At 45.0% G+C, this 22,046-nt stretch overlaps 1 protein-coding gene across 1 annotated transcript in view; it reads right to left on the reverse strand.

Annotated features, from left to right (window-relative positions):
* Positions 1 to 22,046, reverse strand: part of Rras2 (RAS related 2) — a 69,358-nt gene that overhangs the window by 10,938 nt on the left and 36,374 nt on the right. Inside the window, 3 exon segments of the mRNA NM_001013434.1 lie at positions 1,951 to 2,059; positions 2,340 to 2,442; positions 3,684 to 3,771. Of these exon segments, the coding sequence (NP_001013452.1) occupies positions 1,951 to 2,059; positions 2,340 to 2,442; positions 3,684 to 3,771 (300 nt within the window).

Below are 22,046 nucleotides of genomic sequence, written 5' to 3' on the forward strand. Positions count from 1 at the left end.
GGCTGGGGGATGTCAGTGCTCCAGGACACTTGCTGCTCTTCCAGTACCAGTGTGCTTCCCGGTGCCCACCTCAGGTGGCTACTACCCATCTCCAGCCCAAGGATCCAATGCCTTCCTCATGTACACGAACCCACATGCAGCCACATGCATTCATAATTTAAAATAATAAAAATCTTAAAAATTTTTAGACATTCACAGCAACAATCAAAGGTTTTGGTTGGGTACAAACGGAAATCTGCTTTGGTGCTAAATGTCAATCCGTTTTCCTGATGTCTGTATTTTGCCAACGAAATCTTAAGAATCCATAACAGAGGCTGGTGACATGGCTCAGTCCGTAAAGGCACTTGCACGAAGGTCCGGCAACCTGAACCGATCCCAGGTAAAGGTGGAAGGAGAGAACTGACCCCAAAGTCATCCTCTGACCTTCAGACACACACATTCTGGCTTGAATACACAAACACTAATGCATGTACACACATACACATGCTACATATACAAACATAATCATATAAACAAAAACAACAATAACAAAGTAAAAATAATCTGTTAACATGAGATTACATGAAAACAAGAGAAGATACTAACAAGAGAGACAATTTCAATGTGGGACAAAGACTCTAAGAAATATAGCAGAGGGACTCCCTAGCAGTAAGGATAGCACTAACTTACACTGATTCCATTCTGAAAAGAGATGGCAGACAGTTCCCAGCAAAATGGTTTCAAAGAAACTAATACTAAAGGTCACTAGCATTAGAACTGGCCGAAGTGGAGCAAAGAAAATTCAGTTATTTATTAATTATACTAAAGAAAAATCCAAAACCAGATGTTGTGGTGCATTCTTACAATCCCAGAAGGCTAAGGCAGGGGGATTTCCCTTTTGAGATATATATATATATATAGATAGATAGATAGATAGATAGATAGATAGATAGATAGATAGATATAGGAGAGAGAGAAAGAGAAAGAGATAGATAGAGAAAGAGATAGATAGATAGATAGATAGATAGATAGATAGATAGATAGATAGATATAGATAGATCAGCCATTCTTTAAATAAAGGTATCTATGGATCAGCAGTGAATAAATTAGGCATGTATAAGTTTTTAAGATTATATAGTGGCCTAAATATGGTGGCACAGGCCTGTGATGTCATCACTTGGGAGGCTGAGACAAAGAATCACATGTTCAAAACCAACCTGGCCACACAGGAACACCATACTCAAAACACCAGAAAAGGAAGTGGGGGAGAAGACATTATTGAATAAAACTTCTTGGGGCTGGAGAGATGGCTCAGTGGTTAAGAGCACTGACTGCTCTTCTAGAGGTCCTGAGTCCAAATCCCAGCAACCACATGGTGGCTCACAACCATCTGTAATGGGATATGATACCCTCTTCTAGTGTGTCTGAAGACAGCAACGGTGTACTCATATAAAATAAATAAATCTTTTAAAAAAATTTCTTCATAGGACTTTGACAAATTAAATTAAATCATGGTTATAAAATGAATGGTTTGCTTTCTTTCTTTTTCTTTTCCTTTTCGTTGGCTTAAAGAAGAAAGCTGATTAAATTTTCTTCAAGAAACAGAGATAGAAGGGGGAAGGGAAAGGAAGGGAGGGGAAGGGGACAAAAAAGTTATCTTAACTTATAGTTTTTAGATGTTATCCAAGAAATCACGCGAGCCTGGCACTAATACAGACACTTGCAGACTTCTATAGAGAGCTTGCTGAGATTCTGTGTAAAATAATTAAAACCTAATTCCCCCCAAACTTTCTTCACACTTCACACACGCCATTCTGTGGGACCCAGTGTGCCAGACTCAGCACCGAGCTGGTGCCGTGCCATGCTGTGCCCCGCTGCACACACACATGGGTTTCTTGGGCCAGGGTCCTCCACTCTTTCGTTAACTGCTTCTTTACCAGTTTCCCAGGCACAGAATTGCCTCCTCCTCACCTGTCTCTGATGGTCCAGGTCTGCTTTATTGCCAATTAAAATCATGGGAAACTCATCACGATCCTTTACTCTGAGAATCTGTCTTTGAAACTTATAGATTTCTTCAAAACTAAAAAACAAAATAAATCAATATATTATGCTAAGAAACTAAAGTCAGAGAGTTTTGTATTATGTTTACTACAGCATTGCCATTTTTCTACTGTAGAAAATAATGAAAATCTTAATTCCATAAAATAGCAATCTGGACGGCACCTAGCATGGCTACCCCGAGTTTTTATTAGCAATATTATATCAACTCTACATAATAGCTGGTTTCTACATGACACTTTCACATATGCACACGATGGGTTTTTTTGATCATATTGATCCCGAAGTTGACTGGCACCCACCTGCCTCTATCTGTAACTGAGAAGACCAACAGGAAGCCCTCGCCTGTCCTCATGTACTGCTCTCTCATGGCTCCAAACTCCTCTTGTCCGGCTGTATCCAAAACTAAAGAAAAGCAACAGAGAAAACTGCAGTTACAAGTTATAAATCACCTCCCCACAAGGGCGCCCCCTCCCAGCCAGGTCCTCAACAGAGCCTCCTATTTGATGTGAGATGCGAGAGGCAGTGCACTCCTGTCTTAATATTTCATTCCCAGCACCAGAGGCAGACACAGTCTTCTAATGGCAGACAGTTTCAGAGTTTATCTTCATCGCACAGATTGATTTTGTGGCTAGAATATATTAGCATACCAATTACAAGGTTAAAAATATCAAACACATCCAAGCAGATGGAGCCAAATCAACTCTAAAATCACTTGGTTATATCTTCTCCCGGTACAGAAGAGAAGTCTGTAAGCTCAATCACGAAACTGGGGCTGGGGCTGGAGAGATGGCTCAGTGATCGAGGGCACTGGCTGCTCTTCCAGAGGACCCAGGTTCTGTTCCCAACACCTACATGGTCTCAACTGCTTTACCTCCAGTTCTGGAGAATCTGAAACCCTCTTCCTTGGCATGTGGTACACATACTTACATGCATGAATGCATTCAGGACATCCATGCACATAAAAATAAACCTTAAAAACAACTATGCCTGTCTCTGTGTGTCTGTCTGTCTGTCTGTCTGTCTCTCTCTCTCTCTCTCTCTGTGTCTGTCTGTCTGTCTGTCTCCATGTGTCTGTCTCCGTGTATCCATCTCTGTGTTTCTGTTTCTCTCTCCATACTTACCCCAGCTACTAATATATTTCTTGATCTTCCTACTTGTGAGAATGACAGGCTTTCTTCAGTGGAGAGACACTGTTACTGTAAAGCCTCTAAGGGGTAAGTTCCCCACTAACAAACTCTCTCTCTATGACTACTTCCCCTACTTTTGCCAAATGACACGAAGAGCTGAGAACTGATGTTTCTCCCAACTGCCCCCATAAACACACTTCAAAAAGTTACAGGAACAAGATCGGTTTTGAGAACTTTCCATCTGTTGACGAGTGTCTAAACTGACAATACAGACTCGCCCACCAGACAGATGACAGTGAATAGTGGCAGGCTAACCAGAGGGAGAGACCTGGCCAAGCCGCTGCACAGCCTGCTGTTTGAACCCCAGTGAAGCAGGGGGAAGGAGGAGTTAATAAAAGGCTTATAGTCACGATTATCTAATAGTTCTGTTGTACTATTTAACCTGAGAAACATCAAATACAACACTTGAAAGCCAGAGCACTTTAGAATGAGGTGTGAGCTATCAGGGTTACTCACTGTCCAGCCGGGCCGCTCGATCATCGATCACACACTGTTTTGTGTATGAGTCTTCGATGGTTGGATCATAGTCCGTCACAAAGTAGGACTGGTAAAACAAACAGAAAAAAAGCCTCATTTAAAATTCCATGTCACGCGCCTTCCCACCTAACACTACATCAGTTTTATTGAATTCTGCTTTTCAGGAAATGATACATTTTAATTGTATTAGGTTATCATAAAGACTTTATTTTGAATTATATGTACATGTATCTGTGCACATTAAACCTGTGCGTATTAACTGTGCATATTAAGTGCAGATATGCACAGAGACCAGAAGAGGGCATCAGATCTCCTGGAGCTCGAGTTCCAGGCAGTCCGCCATGGGTGCTAGGAGCAGAATTCTTATCCTCTGCACAGACCCATACACACTCCTAACCACTAAGTCGCTGCTCTAGCCCCTGTGTCAGCTTTCAGCTCTGTCAGTTCCACAACAGCCTCTTCAGCATATTGTTCAAGGAAAGAAAAGCTACCAAATGTCTTAAATTTCCCCTTCTAGAATAGTCAGAAAGATTTCAAAAGATATATTACATTTTCCCCCTAATGGTTTAGTGCTAAGTATCTAGGGAAACTAGAAACTATAATTCAGACCTATTCAGATTCTGTAAGCACTGCCTGTAAGAACCAAACCAGATAAGGATGGAGACAGCAGTGAGAGGGAGTGTGCCACACACTGCCTGACGAGCCTGGCTTGAAGACCGCATGCATCTTCTGCAGGAATCACGTGCTCTCACTAAGATTTCTGCGTTCTTTTTCCTTAAATCACATTCCTCTTCATATGAAAGCCTTCCAACTGGCATCTTCAAGATTGAATAATTAAGGAATCACAATTTCCTCTTAAAATTAAAGAAGAAGTCAGGCATAGTGGCTCTCGACCTTTAATTGGTAGGCAGAAGCAGGCAAATCTCTGTGAGTTCAAGGCCAGCCTGGTCTAAATATTGCAAGGCTACAGAAGGAGACCCTGAAATAGATAGATGATAGATAGATAGATAGATAGATAGATAGATAGATAGATAGATGTGTGTGTGTGTGTGTGTGTGTGTGTGTGTGTGTGTGTGTGGATGGGTGGGTGGGTGAACTGATGGATAAATAGATAGATGGATAAATAGATACATAAATAAATGAGAAAGCAATCTCCTAACATTGCTCACTTCTCAGGAAGGGCGCGGAGGGGACACTGACATCATCCCTTCTCAAGATCCCTTGGCTTTGCCAAAGCGGACTTCCTTGGGCTACTTTCCCACTGGCTTGAAGGAATGACTTGTTCCACGCAGGAACCAGTGACAGAGGAATTAGCCACTCTTCAGGCAAGGGTTCCTGGAAGCAAGCAGTGTAGTTCTAGGGACACGGAACTCTTAAGTGGCACACCTCAGCATGGCCACCTATGCTCAGAAAGCAACTCGAGCAAAAGTGTGAAAAACAGAGAAGACACCGACGCTGGCCCGCCTGCACTGAGGTTTGCATTCTTCATCTTGGAAAGAAAGGTTTCACGTTTCATTTATATTTCAGGAGTAGCCTTAAATGGAGTCATTACCCATAATTCTACTTCCTTCCTGACACATTCGTTTAAAGATGTGAGTTATTAAACAAAGCCAGCAATATGCCATGTGCCAACAGCAGTGGCTTTTAGTAGGAAGGGGGCCCAATCCCCATCGTGCATTTAAAACAAACAGGGATGAGAATGATTCTGGGCAGACCTGCTGGCCCTCACTCTTCTTCCAGAGCGACTGCGGCAGCAGCAGGCCGCCTCTCTGAGGGCAGGACCTCAGTCTGTCAGGAAGGATGGTAAACAGGTAAAGTGTGCAGGGGGACATTTGACTTAGTTGGGGCAGGAGGTGGGGGGGACAAGTTTCCATGGTAAGGTCTCAGGTAGCCCAGGGTGACCCTGAACTCCTAAGATCCCTGCACACTCCAAGCATTAGATCACAGGTGTGCCCCTATACCTGGCTCATGATGGCTTTCTTATGTGTTTCTTTGCAGCAATCAGATGCTTCCTGCGGGAATCTCGTGACTCCTCCCCTTTGCAGTACTAGGGTGAAACTGAGGGCCTTGTGCGCGTTTGGCAAGGGCCCAGCTACCAACCCCACTCCTCCATCTAAAAACACAGCGAAGAGATAAATGAACGAGTACTTGACACCGTGTTTACGTTGTGTGTGACAGCTCTTCAAACATCAGTGTTCTGTACTGTGAGACCAAATGAAGACAGTGGCATGTGCTGCTGGTTTGAAGGCCACAGCAATTGTTTGATTTTCCTTTTAGTGCCAGCACAAGTTTGCTTTGAAGGATAATTTTTAGAACACGATCTTAATATTTTTAGATCACCATTTTCCTATTTGCCCATTAAACACATCTGCCCACTTATTTTTTTTCATTTTAGTGTTAGTAGAATGCACATACATGCACACATATGTGCTGTATTTGCACACATGGGGGTATCACATGTTCTCCTCTATCACCCTCCGAGGCAGTTTCTCCCTGAACCTAGAACTCCCAGGTTTGTGCTAGAACAGCGGCCAGCAAGCACTCCTCAGTGTTGGAGTGGGCAGGACACGTAGCTTGTTACGTGGATGCTGTCATCCCAACTCCAGGCCTCAACCCTGAGTAGGAAGCCGTCCCCTTCTCTGGCCCCACCACCTACACTAAACTCGGAATGAGCCTGAGTGGTGGTGCACTTGCCTCAGCCACATAGCAGTTCTAGCCCAGTCTGGGATTCAGGACACCCTGACTTTAAAAAGCAGTAGAGCTGGTTGTGGTAGCACATGCACGCACAAGGGAGGCAGAGAAAGGCAGATCTCGGTGGGTTTGAGGCCAGCCTGATCTACTAATTGAATTGCAGGATAGCCCAGGTGGTTATGCTGAGAAACTCCGCCTCAAAAACAAACATATAATTAAATAAATAAATATAGATAATAAATATATATAAAAATAATAAACAATACTGAACTTAGAAACAGAGTGAGCCAATGGAGTCACCAATAAAGAGCAGTGTTCATGGGCTGAAGAGATGGCTCAGGGGTTAAGAGCAGCTGCGGCTCCTCCAGAAGGCCTGGGTTCAGTTCCCAGCACCCCCATGGCAACTCAGAACCATCTATAACTTCATTTCTAGGGGATCCCATGCCCTTTCTGGCCTCTGTGGGCACAGCATGCACATGGTGCATAGACCATACCTGCAGGCGAAACACTTATACACATAAAATAAAGATAAATCTTTATTTTAAAGAAAAGAAAGTCTCCGGCAAAGTTGAGGTTAATTCTAGCTGCTACTTCCAAGCTGTGGGATCTGAGGCAAATGCACAGGCCCGAACTTCAGCACTCGTGGCAGAGAGACAGCACTGAGCCAGACGCAGGTCTACCAAACCAGGATCAGGGAGCACAGGCAGGCTGCTGCTCTCCACAGTAACTGGGCTGCTGTCACCGGCAGCCACATGCTGAACCAGTGGTTTTTCTCAAGTCCAGAGCTGCGTTCCTCTGTGGTGGCGGGAGGGAGGGCAGCTGTAATAACTCCAGCCCCAGTTACCCCGCAGACCCTGCACGGGCCATCTGGAATGTGTGTCTGAGTGCTATGAACCCAGTGTTCTGAGTTGATAACAGTCTGAGTGTTAAGCTCCCATCTGGGCTTCTGAAAATCTTCTCAGGATCTGAGTAGTAATTACACAGATAAACACACAGGCATAAATCTATCTTGTTCATTTAGCATTTGTGTATTTGTGTGTGTCAAGATTACAGCCATAAAATGTACAAATGGCAGAAGCTCCTCTCTTACTTCTTAGGATCTGTGGTTTACATTTGTTTGTTGATCACTTGTTTGTTTGTTTGGAGTGTTGTTTTTTTCCCTTGGTGCTGGGGTTCAAGCTACAATCAGATCAGATCAGACATGAATTCCAACGCTGAGCCACATACAGACCCTCCTCTTGCTTTGATCTTGAGACTCAATCTTACCAAGCTGCCCAGACAGGTCTTGAACTTAAAATCCTCCCACTTCAGTCTCCTAAGGAGCTGAAACAAGTTGTGTACCTCTAGGCGACCATTAGTTAGTTTTTTCCACAGTACACAAAGCTTTCCAGTTTGATTTGTGCCTCATTTCCCACTATTTGAAACCCTACTGCAGTTTTCCTACACTCTCTGTTCGACATTATATCAGTAATATGGGTGGTACCCACTTTGTACTCCTTAGCAGATCCCACTGGTCCCTTTGACAGAACACCCAATCTGTTAGGAACCACGAGATACAGATGGGGCTGTGGCTTGGTGGTAGGGTGCTTGCCAGACATGCTCAGGTCAGTTCCTAACAGCAATGAAACATAAGGGTATGGGCACAACACAGAAACATCATGAAGTGCCAATGCCGTCCTGCTCAAAGGCAACACAAATTAAGAGGCTATGATGGCCACTATGCAGGGAACTGTGTTCACAGAGCCCCTGTAACTGACCAAGAAAAAACAAACAAACAAACAAACCCCTCCAGCAGCAGATAACATGGAGGGTGGGGGACAGCACTAGACAGTGGAGGTTCAGGAAAATAGGGTAGACCAAAAGCTTCAGAAGGGAGGATGGGTTTCCTGGGGCTTTCCTGTCAGCACATTAAAGGATATGTGGAAGGAGTCCTGGCAAGAACAAAGGACTCAGTAAGTTATTCCACTTGGGCAGAGATCTATTGCCCTCACCCCCAATAAGATCTGGTCTGGGTAAGTTTGTCCTCAATGGCTCCAACATGCTACACTGTGGTGAGCAGGCAAGTTTCCACATCCTCCAGTCTGCGGGCTCTCTGCTTGGCCTCCTAAGAGGACTACAAACTCACTGGCAGCAGGCTCAGTGGAGCAGGAAAATGGGGAAGAGGTGACAAGAATGAATTGCCCTTCCGCATTCCAAGGGGCCGTAGTGGCAACACTTTCTCTTGAAGCAAGCTGGGCGTGAAAGTGCAGTTCCTAAACACTGCCACAGGGCGGAGTCTGGTTCACACCAGGGGCTAGGGATCCAACACTTTGGTTAAGTGTCACCCTGTTGGTGAGGAAAGGAGGCTGGATCAGAAGGGACCACAGACAGGGCAAACATGAGTCTGGGCACTTCTGAGCCCGTGTCATGATCAGGAAGCTTAGGCACTTTTTAAAGGACATGATGTGTAAGAGAGGGTATAATGAAAGAGTGAAAAAAAATCTTTCAAAGTATCAGATATTGAGAGGCAAAGGTGTATTGCGTTGCCAACAGAACCACTGCATGTACCTGACAGATTCCATCCTCACTTTAAAAAGAATTGCAAACTATAAGAGCTAAAGAGTCAGATTTGGGAAGACGAGGGGGAAAGAGGAGTCTGCAAAAGTGGGAGGGAGGCCAAGATCAGCTAATGAGAGTGAATAGGATCACATCACCCTCATGGTATAACTAATACAGCTAATAAAATGAAGAGAACTACATAGTCAAATCAAGAAGCAAGGGGCCCATGCCCTCATCCTGAGCTTGCAAATGACCTCAGAAAACTTTCTAGGCCTCTTCCTTCTCCTTTCTCTGTCTTTCCTGCTCCTTTCTTCTCTCAACTACAAACAAACAAACAAAAAAATAAAAACCAAAAAAAAACCTTTTATCATCCATTCCTCCCCAGACCCGGCCAGAATGTAAGCAGGGCAAAGACAGGAGGCACTGACAGAGAGGAGGGAAGGTTTCCCCCAACAAATGGCAGGCCAAGCGAGCCCGGCAGGCAGTGCAGCTGAGCATCTCCGCCCTGTTTATTAGTCACTCATCCTCACTGGGACCCTCCAACAGATCCTCCCCTTACACACGTTTCTAGTCAGAGCACGCACTACCTCTTCAAGGCTACCGAACTAACAAGCAGGACGACTGGGGTTTAAATTCAGACCCAATGCTACGGCCATCAGAGCCAAAGAACTATTACTTAATAAAATTCGCTGAATACCAAATTTTACATCCGGCCTATGAAATAAAGAAGAATATTTCCAAAAAAAATGAGAAAAGCCAAGATTTATAAACCCACACCTCTGTCTTCTTGAGGTCCTGTCCAGCTCTCCTGTGAGGGGAATCCTAAAACAATCTAGATGCAAAGTCCTACCCCACGGTAAATCAGCATAGCCCAGAGGCACTTTTCATCCACAGAACAAGTTTTACGTTTCTCTATGACAGAGAGCAGAACCTGAGATGTGATAATTGCTTGGTCCCTTGATTAGAGGACTTCCAGACTGGCTACAGGCAGCATGATGGGAGGATGTGTGACTATGTAGTCAGGGGATTGAAAGTCAAATCCAGGAGCCAAGATGGACAGATGTTTGAGCTCTTAGGCAGATTAAAAGTCTCAGCAAGGGTGGGAGAGGTGGGTGAGCAGTTAGGAGCACTGGCTACTCTTGCAGGGGACCAAGGTTCAGTTTTCAGCACCCACATGATGGTGGCTCACAACCATCTGTAACTCTAGTTCCAAGACATCAGAAGTCTGGCCTCCTCAAGTACCAGGGACACACGTAGTGTCCATACACACGTATAGCAAAGCACTCGGGTCTGTAAAACACAAAAATAAATCTTTCTTTTAAAAAGGCATTAAGGTAGGCACAACCCAGAGTCTATTTTAAATGTGGCTAGAAGGAAGGAAGATAACCTCCCGAGACGAGGGCCAAGATCCATTCCCGCTTCCAGGGAACAGAAGTCCACACAGTTGCCCCTGGGAATCGGGCTGCCGGTCTCTAGTGACCACTGTGTCCTCTCTTCTCCCCACCCAGTTGAAACACACTGGCTGAGTCTCCCACCCCTCACCTGCTGTGAGCCCAATGTGTAGCCACCAATGGAGGCAGCAGAGAGAAGCAGAAAGAGACTGAGGGTAAATCAGCCAGAGTGCAGCTCTGTTTGTCCTCCATGTAGGAAACCACACAGCTCATGTACGTCTGAACCTCAGCTTCCTTGCCTATGAGATAGAAAACAAAAACAAAACCACTAACGGGGGGAGGAGGGGTTACAGAGCGCAACATGCGACACACAGTAGGCCTAGTAAGTTATAGTGCTTACACCCCACACTCTCACAGGAAAATTGTCACGTTCCCGTCCCAGCTTCTTCCCCTGGGGCTGGCGGGGCAGCTCTGTGGTAAAGTGCTTGCCTAGAATGCACAAGGTCCAAGGTTCCAGCCACAGCCACACAGAAGGCTCTTACCCTTAAAAATAAAAATAAAAATAAAAATAAATCCTAATTTCTCACCTAGGATCCTGTAAACAACCTAATGAAACTCATTGAGTCATAAAAATAAAATCTATAGGCAGATAGGGAGGGACTAGGTAGGAAGAGAAATAGAATCAGTCAATAGAAGAAAGCCCAGGAGAGTAATAGGTATATCTGATAAAAATACATACATATATATGTATGTATGTATGTATGTATGTATGTATGTATGTGTGTTTGTATGTTTGTATGCATGCACTATTATGTATAACTAGCATGTGCTAATAAAATAATAAACACCTTCTTGTTTTCAGAGCCGTGAAGTGAACTGAATCAAACTCAGCGTCTCTCATGCTGCCTCACTTCCCCTTTAGTCTAACTTTTCACAAATGTGCTCGTGGGAAATGTGTAAATAACCTCGCTGGTCTTTAAATGTAAACTTCTCCCTAGCCCCTCTACAAATCGCTCCTTGCTCCTGAACAGAATCCAAGTGAGCCTACATTGTTTTCACTCTGTAGCTAGAATCTTCTTCGAGTGGTTTTCAGGAACTTTCCAATTTCAATATTCAATGCTCCTAGTCCAGGGTCTGGATCACATTTGCCCGAACTCCCCTGGCAATGGTCCCCCACCCCACCCCAGTAAAACACGGGTAGGCCAGGCAGCACAGTTCTTTATTTTGCATCTCTCCTGCCCCACATCAACATTGTCTCTGGCTCCTGGGTAGGAACTGAAGGAGTGCATAGAGAGTCAAAGACCACACCAATGAACTTTGATGTTCTTTCTCATGAATGCCTGTGGGTTTCCTGGGAGAGTCCCCAAAATGGGGTGTGTGACATAAAGTTCTCAGGCCTCGAGTGAAACCTACTTACAACTCCCAACCCTGAATCTAAGAGGCTTTCATGGTCTCTTCTCCCCCCCTCCCACCCCCTGTGCAAGTCATCAGACCATTAGCCACCTGTGCATGGTGTCCCTGTCTAGGTGGCTTTGTGATGGCTCCACCCAGCAGTCATGAAATACAAGCAACTCACCATATAGCCTCTTCCTTTCCCTCCACTCCACCCACTTGGGGCTATAGATCTGGAGATTCCAACCTGATCAGTATGTGTACCCAAACTGCCAAGTTCTCAGAAAAGATTTGCTAGTGGTCCCCTAGCCACCATTTGGCCTAAATAAAGAGGATTTCAAAAGCAAGCCCCAAGGGTAAGAGGTGCCTCAGTGGTAAAGTCCCATAGCTTCCAGTGGATCTGATTCTGATCCTCAGACACTCTGGTGACCACTCACAACTACCTAGACCTCCAACAACCCCTAGGGCAGCAGTTCTCACCCCAGGGGGTCAAACCACCTTTTCACAGGATCACCTACCACTATAGGGAAACACTGGTATTTACATTACAATTCACTAAAAGTAGCAAAATTACAGTTATAAAGTAACAACAAAAATAATGTCAGGTTGGTGTCAGCCGCAGCATTAGGAAGGTTGAGAACCACTGCTCTAGGTGATCCAACACCCTCTTCTTGGCCTCAAGAGAGAACTGGGAGACACACACACACACACACACACACACACACACACACACACACACAGAGAGAGAGAGAGAGAGAGAGAGAGAGAGAGAGAGAGAGAGAGAGAGAAGCAAGTCTCTCATGTACTCCCCCTAGGTGTGAAAAGAAGGCACACACAGCACAACGAAGCTCTCCACAAACATCTTTGTTAGAACCCTGAACTTTGAACACTTCCCTGGAAGTGAGTGTGGCCTAAGCGTGCGAAGTCCTTGGAATGAGAGAAAACTGGGCACCACATGCTTTAGTCCCCTTCTTTGGGACTCCCAATAAAACTGAACGGATTTTCTTTCCAGTCAAGAAAACCCCCGCCATCAACTGCTCAGGTCGAGCAGCAATAGACCTGACACTCCACACCACAGTACACATGCCTCACTCCCACAGCGAAGTGCCTTGCCATCTTGGACACAGCCACCATCTCAAAACATGGCTACGGAGAAGCCGGTCAGTAATGGGGAGCCAGGCACCCACTTCCCGGAGTTGGTGAGGACCCTTAGCCATCAGCAGTCTCTCTTCACTGAACGAACACGGTGGGGATTCCTATGGAGGCTTCGGGCAGCTGTGGCGGAGCGGCCCCCTCCAGTCTCTCAGCAGCAGCAGCTGTCAAGGCACAGAGAACCTTTGTTCTTACCCTCCACCCTCTCTAACCTTTGTCAAATGTTCCCATATGATTGATATTCCTCAAGTGACTTTTTTTTTCTCAATAAATTACAGACATGGTCATAATATATACCCTGGGTCACTAAGTCCAGAACCCCTTTAGTTTATTTTATTAACAAAACTTCAGAAAACACTAATTCTCCCACATTGCCTCAAGTCAGCCAGGGTGCCTAGGACCTGAGGCTCCTCTGTAGGCCTCTGGCTCCTGTGCACACCCCTCCACACAACTTGGGGCTGTGGATGAACGGAGTAGTGATACCATCAAAGAAGCATAGCACGGTCCACTACGAGCCTGTTCTACTGCAGAGTTGTTTCTAAGTCAGTTAGATGAGTCTCATTTCCCTAGGGAAATTTTTTTAAAGTTGTGGTTGTACCCATATTCCAGAACACATGAGATACAGTCTTGAGGTAGTATCAGCCCCAAGGCCTACGAGGAAACAGAAAGTAGATGTCTTTGGCTTTCCCAGAGTGCAGAGCCAGCCAGATGGAGATTAATGAGGAGAACTGTCTTCAGGAACCTCCCCTCACCCAGCCTCTGCCACTCTCTGTTCTCTCCGTTTCCCTTTCTCACGTCCCTTCCCAGGTTTCTGCTTCCTCCTAAAACCAACATTCTTAGCACAACATCACCTAACACCCACCAACACCTAACACCCGCCTCTCGCACTGTTCCCTCCATTCCTAAATTAAAAATAACAATTCCCTGTGGAGCCCTCCACTCACCCGGAGGTGGTAGGTGAAATAGTCCAGAGTAACTGAGCACACTGCAGGAGACAGTTCACTTCAACCTACTAACCAACGCTTCCCCTTAGAGAAAGCAAATTCCAGGTTGGAGGTGTAGCTCAGTGGCCAAGCACTGAGTAAAGGTGCACACGAAACCTTGCAATCAACCCTAAGCACTGCTTCCCCTCTCCCTAATATTCTGAATCAAAAGAAATTATCATAACGTTCCAGTCAAAATGAAAAGGAAGAGCTCCATTCTCTGTGGGAGGAAAATTACTCGAGGCAAATCACACGTTCACGGTGTCAGCTTCCTAACAGGTTTGACTTATGAAGCACCTTTTTATTCCTCCAAACAAGCAGGTTTAAAGGAGAAACTAAAAGGTTTCTTCCTGTTTTCTCCCTGTCCCTTCACAATCCTAACCTGTCAGACAGGTTATTCACACCTGAGCGGACAAGATGACACAAACATTCTTCGGGCAGTTTGAAAATTGCCCAGGAGGGAAGGGGTACTATGACCACAAGCACTGCTCACACAGGTAAACCATTTGGGGATGAGACAAGCTTAACTCTGTTACCACCAACACAGCAACACAGGAACCCACTAAATCACATTACAGACCATTTGTTCCTACACAGCCACCTACTTATCTTCTGGAGTTGACATAATAGTTTGCAGGCGATGGGCAACAGTGGGTCAATGGCCTATTTCATGTAAGCTTTTTGCCAGAGCCAGAGCGATGGCTCAGTAGGAAAAGGCTCTTGCTACCACTGCTACCAAACCTAAAGACCTGAGTTCAACCTCAGGTACCCACAGTGTGGAAGAAGAGAATCAACTCCCATGAGTTGCCTCAACGTCTATTTCCCTCCCCCCAACCCACACACAGAAAACATAACCAAAAAGTTTTAAATTCATAGTAATGTTTGTATTTTTATTTCAATAGATAATATATAAACCCTGAATAAATTTTTAGGAATAAGAATTAGTTATGTTTATCTGTACACGCCTATAATGCCAGCAATCAGTAGTGCTGAAGCAGGAGAATCATGAGTTTGAGGCCAGTTTGTGAGAGACTGTACCAAAAATATAAAAATAATAATAATAAAAAAAATAAAAAGAATTACAGAAAGAAGTTACACAGCAGGGACAGCCTGGCTGCCTATCACCCTGTCCCTGAGAAGGGTCTGAATTAATCCCTTAACAGTGTCTCTTTCTAAATAAATAATATTATGGAAGGAAGGAAGGAAGGAAGGAAGGAAGGAAGGAAGGAAGGAAGGAAGGAGTGGGGGGGAGGAGAACCTGGAGAGATAATTTAGAAGAGGAGCACTGGCTGCTCTTTCAGAGGACCCAGGTTCAATTCCCAGCATCTACAAGACATGCATGTAAGCAAAACAACAATGCAGATAAAAGTTAAACACACACACACACACACACACACACACACACACACACAGAGAGAGAGAGAGAGAGAGAGAGAGAGAGAGAGAGAGCAGTGTCTCTTTCAAGCATGTCCTCCCAGTGTCTTTCGATTCCTTGCTTGGTAGAAACTCACCCTTAGGGTCTCCACAGGCCACCCTCATCCTTTGGACTTCCATAGCTGCTCCCTAACTTAACTTTCTTTGTCTCCATCTTGCAGAGGCCACAACTGCCTGAAGAGCATACCTCAGCTGGATCTCTGAGGCACACAACCGTTGAGGCTTCATCTGGACCTTGCCTCTCCCCACCAGGATCCTGCTCACTGTTCCCCAAGTCTTCTGTGGATCAGTCAGCATGGGCCTCAGAGCCAGAACGGACAGTTTCAGAAGAGTTAGCTTCGGTAGTCATCTGACCTTGACATAAAAAGGGTGACCATTGCTTCTATTTGACCCCTGATCCTTTACATGGGCAGTGACCTTCCCAATCACAAGGCGTCCTAGCTCTGGTGTGAGTGTGTATGTTTGGCCTCTTCTCTGAAATCTTTTCTTACAATGATAATCTCTTCAGAAATCCGGGCGTTCTTCAGAATCCAATCATATTTTCCCCTTGTCTCTGTCCCTTTTTACAGTACTTGTTTTGTGCGTCTGAATGTACATATATGCATGTGTGTGTGCACACCACAATGTGCCTGGGAAGACCAGAAGGCAACCTACAGAAGTCAGTTCTCTCCTTCTACCATGTAAGTTCTGGGGATCTAACTCAGGTTGTCAGGCATGGGGCACAACCAGCACCTTTGCTCACTGAGCAATCTCCTCAGCGGTGTTGGTGTTTTACACAGTGGAAGTGTAATCACCCACCAGAAACCCACTGGTGCAACGTCCACCATGCCAGGCTTTCTCAGTCATTAGAGGTGCAATACCGCCATTGTCCCTCTAAGCCCAGAACATCTCCCTTATCCACTAGGAGCCAGCCTCGCTCCCCCACAACCACCCCTAAAGCCACCAGCCCAGCACTGTACTTTCTGTCTCTCTAGACAGCTCACGCATGCACATGGTGTCATAGTGAGTAGTCTGTGCCTGGCTTATTTCTTCTAACATTTTCAAGGTCATTCATGTTCACCGCACTCCTTGTGTTATGCCAGCGCACGTATAAACACACTACATCTGTTCTTCACTATCTGCAGGACAGTCAAATTGGGCTGATATATGAACACTAGTTTTTACAGTCCATGGGAAAGAAAATACACATGCTTGTCCACTTTTCAAAAGCCTATTTTTAATGGTGGGTGACTGGATCATGTGGTAACTTTACTATTTGGGTCAGTTTTTTGTTTGAGTTTGGCTTTGGTTGGTATTAGTTTGGTTTGGTTTTTGGTTCGGTTGGCTAGTTGGTTGGTTGGTTGGTTGGTTGGTTGGTTGGTTGGTTGGTTGGTTTTTCAAGACAGTGTCTCTGTGCAGCCTTAGTAGTCCTGGAACTCACCCTATAGCCCAGCTGGCCTTGAACTCAAGAGATCCACCTGCCTCTGCCTCTGCCTTTGCCTCCTGAGTGAGGAGATTAAAAGTGTGTGATAACACAGCCCAGTCTGGTTTTTGTTTTGAAACATTTTCTCACTATGTAGACTTGGCTGACATAGAAACATGTAGACCAGGTGGCCTTGTAACTCAGAGACCAGCCTGGAAGTAATGGTGTGCATTACTTTTAACTTTCTGAAGAATTACCAGTTTTGTACCACAGCACAGTCCTGTGCATTTGTATGCATCTGAGGCCCTTATGTCCCAGGGATCTCACCTATGCCTAATGTCTTTCTGATTACCACCATTGTATCAGACACAAAATGTTACCTCATCAAAGTTTTGGTCTGTATTTCCCGAATGGTACATTGAGTGTCTTTTGGTATAATTATGGTCATGTGTGTATCTTCTTGGTAAGAATGTCCATTCAAATCACTGCCCACTTCTAAATAGAATGAGAAACTACTCTATAGCCAGCCATGATATCATATGACTTTAATCTCAGCACTAGGGAGGCAGAGGCAGGAAGATCTCAGTGAGTTGAAGGCCAGCTTGGTCTACATAAGAGAGACCCGGTCTAAAAAAGTTCTTTCTATACTCTGGACACAAATAGCTTACCAAATAACAATTGTTGCTTCTTTTCCCCCATACCCTCATTGTTATTAAAACCTCCTTGCCATAAATCAGGAAACCATTTCTAAATTTCGGACTGGGACCCAAAGTCCTGTTGTCCCCAGTAAGTCTCTGAAGTCCAACATACACCCAGATCCTGAGCAGTAACTGCCCGCACCTCACAAACCAAACCACACATATTCTTCTCCCCTGTGCACTCGTCCAGTGAGCTAACTGCTGGCCCCGAGTAAAACTCCCACTGCTGTAATCACACTCTAACCTCTCATCCTCCGCCCAGACCCGAGCTTCCTCAGCACGCTGGACTCCTTTGCCTATACCAGGTTCACTTGATCCAGGGCATGAACTCACTCTCTCATCAAATCTGAGGTCCCATCCACAGCACCATGTCTTGTGCCAAGGATGGGGAGTGTTGGGAGTGTGTGGAGATTGCCAATGCACAGTGTCACAGGTGACACATCTTTAAAGGGATGAGAACCTGCAGTTTTAGACAACTCTGCATGACTGATGTTACTACCCTTATTTCACAGATAAAAACTACTGAGGCTCAATGGTCAGATAATCTCTCAAAGGTCAGTCAGTAGTTTGGTAAAACTAGGATCCAAATCAGGTCTGACCAAGTAGACCAAGGCAGACACAAACAGACAGATAAATTTGCCAGATCACTTCTGTACTGTATTCATTAATCTGCACTGTTAACATCAAAGTTTATAGACTGCACTACTGCTTTTTTCTGACCCTGCTGCCACTGTGAATTTAATTTACAGATGGTGCAACGGTTCTTCACTGTCACTCTAACTAGATTTGGAATCATCTAGGAGACATGATATTTCCAGATAAGTTTAGTTAAGAAGATAAGACCCACCCTGAATATAGTGGCAACATCCCAAGGTTTGGGGGTCCTGACTAACAGGACAAAAGAGAAACTGAGTCAAGCACCAGCATCCACTCCTCTCTGCTAACAACTAACAATGTAACCAGCTCTATAATGCTACTGTGATATATTTAGCTAATACAATGTGTCAAAAAATAATTGGTAGGTGCTAAAAAATGCCTGAGTTTGTGATACACAGAGATGTTAGGTTTTCCTACAAGTTGAATATCTGCTACTTTGTAGCTGTGTACAATCAATCCAGATCCCCATAGATACACCAAGGTTAATTGTTTGCAAAGTTAAAATGATAACTACTTGCCAAAGTTTGCAATAAAGACTGAAATGCAACATGGGAAAATTCATATGGCCTTGCAATGCCATATGAAATATAAGTTACTGGACCCCTCTCTAGGTTTTACACAGTAAATGCTGGAAGGAGTATGGCCTCGTCTGGGTCATCAGGCCAGAACATCTCACTCAAGTGCTACATGACCATAAGACCGTTTCTTAATCTCTTGAAACTCAGTTTCCTTACCAACAAAATATATGTAACCATTCATATTTGAAAGGTCCATTGTGAAGATTAAGTGATATTGTAACATACTTGCTACATTGGCTTGGCTCAGAAAATAAGTTCAAAACTTGTCTCTCATCCCTTCCAAATGCAGAAGGGAAAGAAGGCTGCTTTACCTGCAGGTAAGTGGCCAACTCACTCATAGATGGAACTCTTGCCACCAGAGATTCCAGCTGCTGCTTCTGTTTTTGCTTCCTTCTCTCATTCATAGCTACCTATCCCAAACCCCAATTTCTTTCCCCAACTTTTCTAATGCAGAGAAAAGTCTGTAGATTTAAAACCAGGAGCTCACATTCTAGTAAACTAAAAACTCTACATGAGGGCTGGGGAGATGGCTCAGTGGTTAAGAGCACTGACTGCTCTTCCAGAGGTCCTGAGTTCAATTCCCAGCAACCACATGGTGGCTGGCTCACAACCATCTGTAATGAGATCTGATGCCCTCTTCTGGTGTGTCTGAAGACAGCAATGATATACTTACATACATAAAATTAATTAAAAAAAAAAAAACCCTCTGTGTGAATCTCTGTCAGAGTTACAGTTCTCATCAATCTACTCATACCAAGAAGCTATGCACGGCAACCACACTGTCCATGAGCCGGGAGCAAAGCCTAGTTTCTCACACTGCTTGCAGGTTCTCAGAGGCCCTCCATCAACAAATAGGCATTGATAAATAAATAAATCAATAGGGATGTGGACTCTGAAGAAAAAAAGAGACTGACACTATCATGTGGATGGGGAAAAAAGCAATGATCAAAGAAGACATTGCTGATCATGACACAAATGAGAGAAGCTGAGATGGTGAGAAGGTGAGAGCCATGCTGCTCCTAAAGGGAAGATCCAGAGGGAACTAATGGTGAAACCCTGTGGGGCTTGAGGAGCAACAGGAAATGTGGCCAGAGAAAGCAAAACTAGCCCCTGAGGTCAACTAGGAGGCAGGCTCCTCCTGTGGGTCATAGTGAGGACTCTGGTTTTTATTCAAAGTGAGTAAAACCTACTGGCATTTGAAGCAGGAGTCAAGTGTTTGTCTTTCATATTAAAGGTAACAGTGGCCCCTGTGGGAAGACTGGGCTTTGGAGGGTGGTGAAGGATGACTGGCACCTACTTGAGAAACTGTTAGGATTAATCATGAGGAGCAATGCTTTCCCCTAGGACAGTGGCTGCACCAGAGATAAGAAGAAGCCAGATCAGGGTTGGGGATTTAGCTCAGCGGTAGAGCACTTGCCTAGCAAGCGCAAGGCCCTGGGTTCGGTCCCCAGCTCCGAAAAAAAGAAAAAAGAAAGAAAGAAAGAAAGAAAGAAAGAAAGAAAGAAAGAAAGAAAGAAGAGGAGGAGGAGGAGGAGGAGGAGGAGGAGGAGGAGGAGGAGGAGGAGGAGGAGGAGATCCGCCGCCGCCGCCAGATCTGGGTGTGTGTAGAGGTCAGTAGCTGACAAACTGGATGTGAACTTAAGGTCTGTCAGAGGAATTGGATGGTACCAGGACTTCTGCCCCTAACTGGAAGAATGGCGATGTCATCTACAGAGCTTCACCAAGCAGCAGGAGGGAGAAGACTGAGAACCAAGAGAGACCCAAGTTCTGTTGTTACACTTCCTACATGCCTGGTTCATTGACACAATTGAGAGAAGAAAGATAACCCTGGAAGCAGGGTCCCAAGATCAGAGGCAAGTGGGGCTGGGGTCCAGGGTTGGGGGAGGGAGGAAGAGGGGTGAAAATTGAAAAATCGCCAGAAGAGAACAAAGAAAATGGTGGCCAGGAGATGGACATGGCTCAGCTAGTAAGGGTGCTGGCCACACAGCTGATGAGACACGCTTGATTCTCTAAACGTCCGTGGAAGAAGAAATCAGCTTAGACGCTAGCAGGCTGTCTCTGACCTCCACAAGTGTGTCGTGGTCTGTATGCACATGCACACACAACTAAGTGACCACATGTAATGAAAAGAAATTTTTAAGGGAAAAAGTCAGACACTCAGAAGGAGAAAGTATTTTACCAAGTTGGCAAAGATAAACAGGTGACAGTGGTGGGCATGTCATTGTGAGCAGCAACAGAAAGCACGGCCATGGCCTCCAGTGTGGACCAGGCTCGGCTCTACTTAAACACACAGACAAGGCAACAAACAGGAAGAGGGAGATTACCAAGATGGCTATGTAACGTGCTTATATAGCGGACCACGGGAGAGCCCTAGGCTGCCAAACTCTAGCTGCCCTTGAGTTAAGCACCTGTTTCAGGCAAGATGTTCTTTGCTATTTAGCCTGTGTCCGTCTCTACTCTCTCCCTGAATGTGGCTTTCCTTCTGGCCCTGTCAAGCAATGGCCAGAGGGGTTCTAATACTTCCTATCAAAGGGCATGTGTCAAGAACCTTTCAGACACAATTAGGACAGTCTATGTCTACACATCACTCCTGGTACTTCGTTCAAGTTTCTCTGTTGCCAAAAAAAAAAAGTTTCATTGGTTTAAAACATTTTTACGTAAGTTGGAAGTAGTTAATCTTAACACTCAGAAGGCAAAATCGAGAAACTTCTGTTGAATGGAGGCCAGAACAGTGAGACCCTTTCTCCAGAGAGAGAGAGAGAGAGAGAGGGAGGGAGGGAGGGAGGGAGGGAGGAGAGAGAGAGAGAGAGAGAGAGAGAGAGAGAGAGAGAGAGAGAGAATATTTAGGAAAATGTAAATTGGTTTTACCTGAAAGTCATTTTGGTAACATGTTTTTAATGTGCTACTTCGCAGGAACATAGAAGAGAACGGAGGAAAGCCACAGCACATTGCCAACAGTGTACTAGAATAATGTGTCCTAGCTGCTGCTACTGTGAAACAGGTAATAACCTGCATGGTCCTGAAATGACTGGATAAATGAACCACGACATAGCCATCACAAGACAGTAATCATCCATTAAAAGGAATAAGCCAAGGGTTGGAAAGATGGCTCTGTGGGTAAAGTGGTTGCTACACAAGCATAAGGACCAGACAAGCGGATCCCAAAGTCTTGTTGGTCAGCCAGTCTAGCCGTAAGTGCGAGCAAGCTAAAGGCTCAATGAGAGGGTGTGTCTCAAAACAGAAGGTGGAAGGCAATAGAAGAAAACACCTAACATTGATTGGTCTCTGGTCCCCATAGGCATACACATACTGCTGAGTGCATGTACCTGTGTGTACACACACACACACACACACACACACACACACTCATTCATGGGACACTTCCTGTCTGGGGGCTGGTGGTATAATTTCTGAACTTTACAGTTC

The sequence above is a fragment of the Rattus norvegicus genome, chromosome 1 (genome assembly GCF_021556685.1).
Source record: "Rattus norvegicus strain SHRSP/BbbUtx chromosome 1, alternate assembly SHRSP_T2T, whole genome shotgun sequence".
In the NCBI taxonomy this organism is placed as follows: Eukaryota; Metazoa; Chordata; class Mammalia; order Rodentia; family Muridae; genus Rattus; species Rattus norvegicus.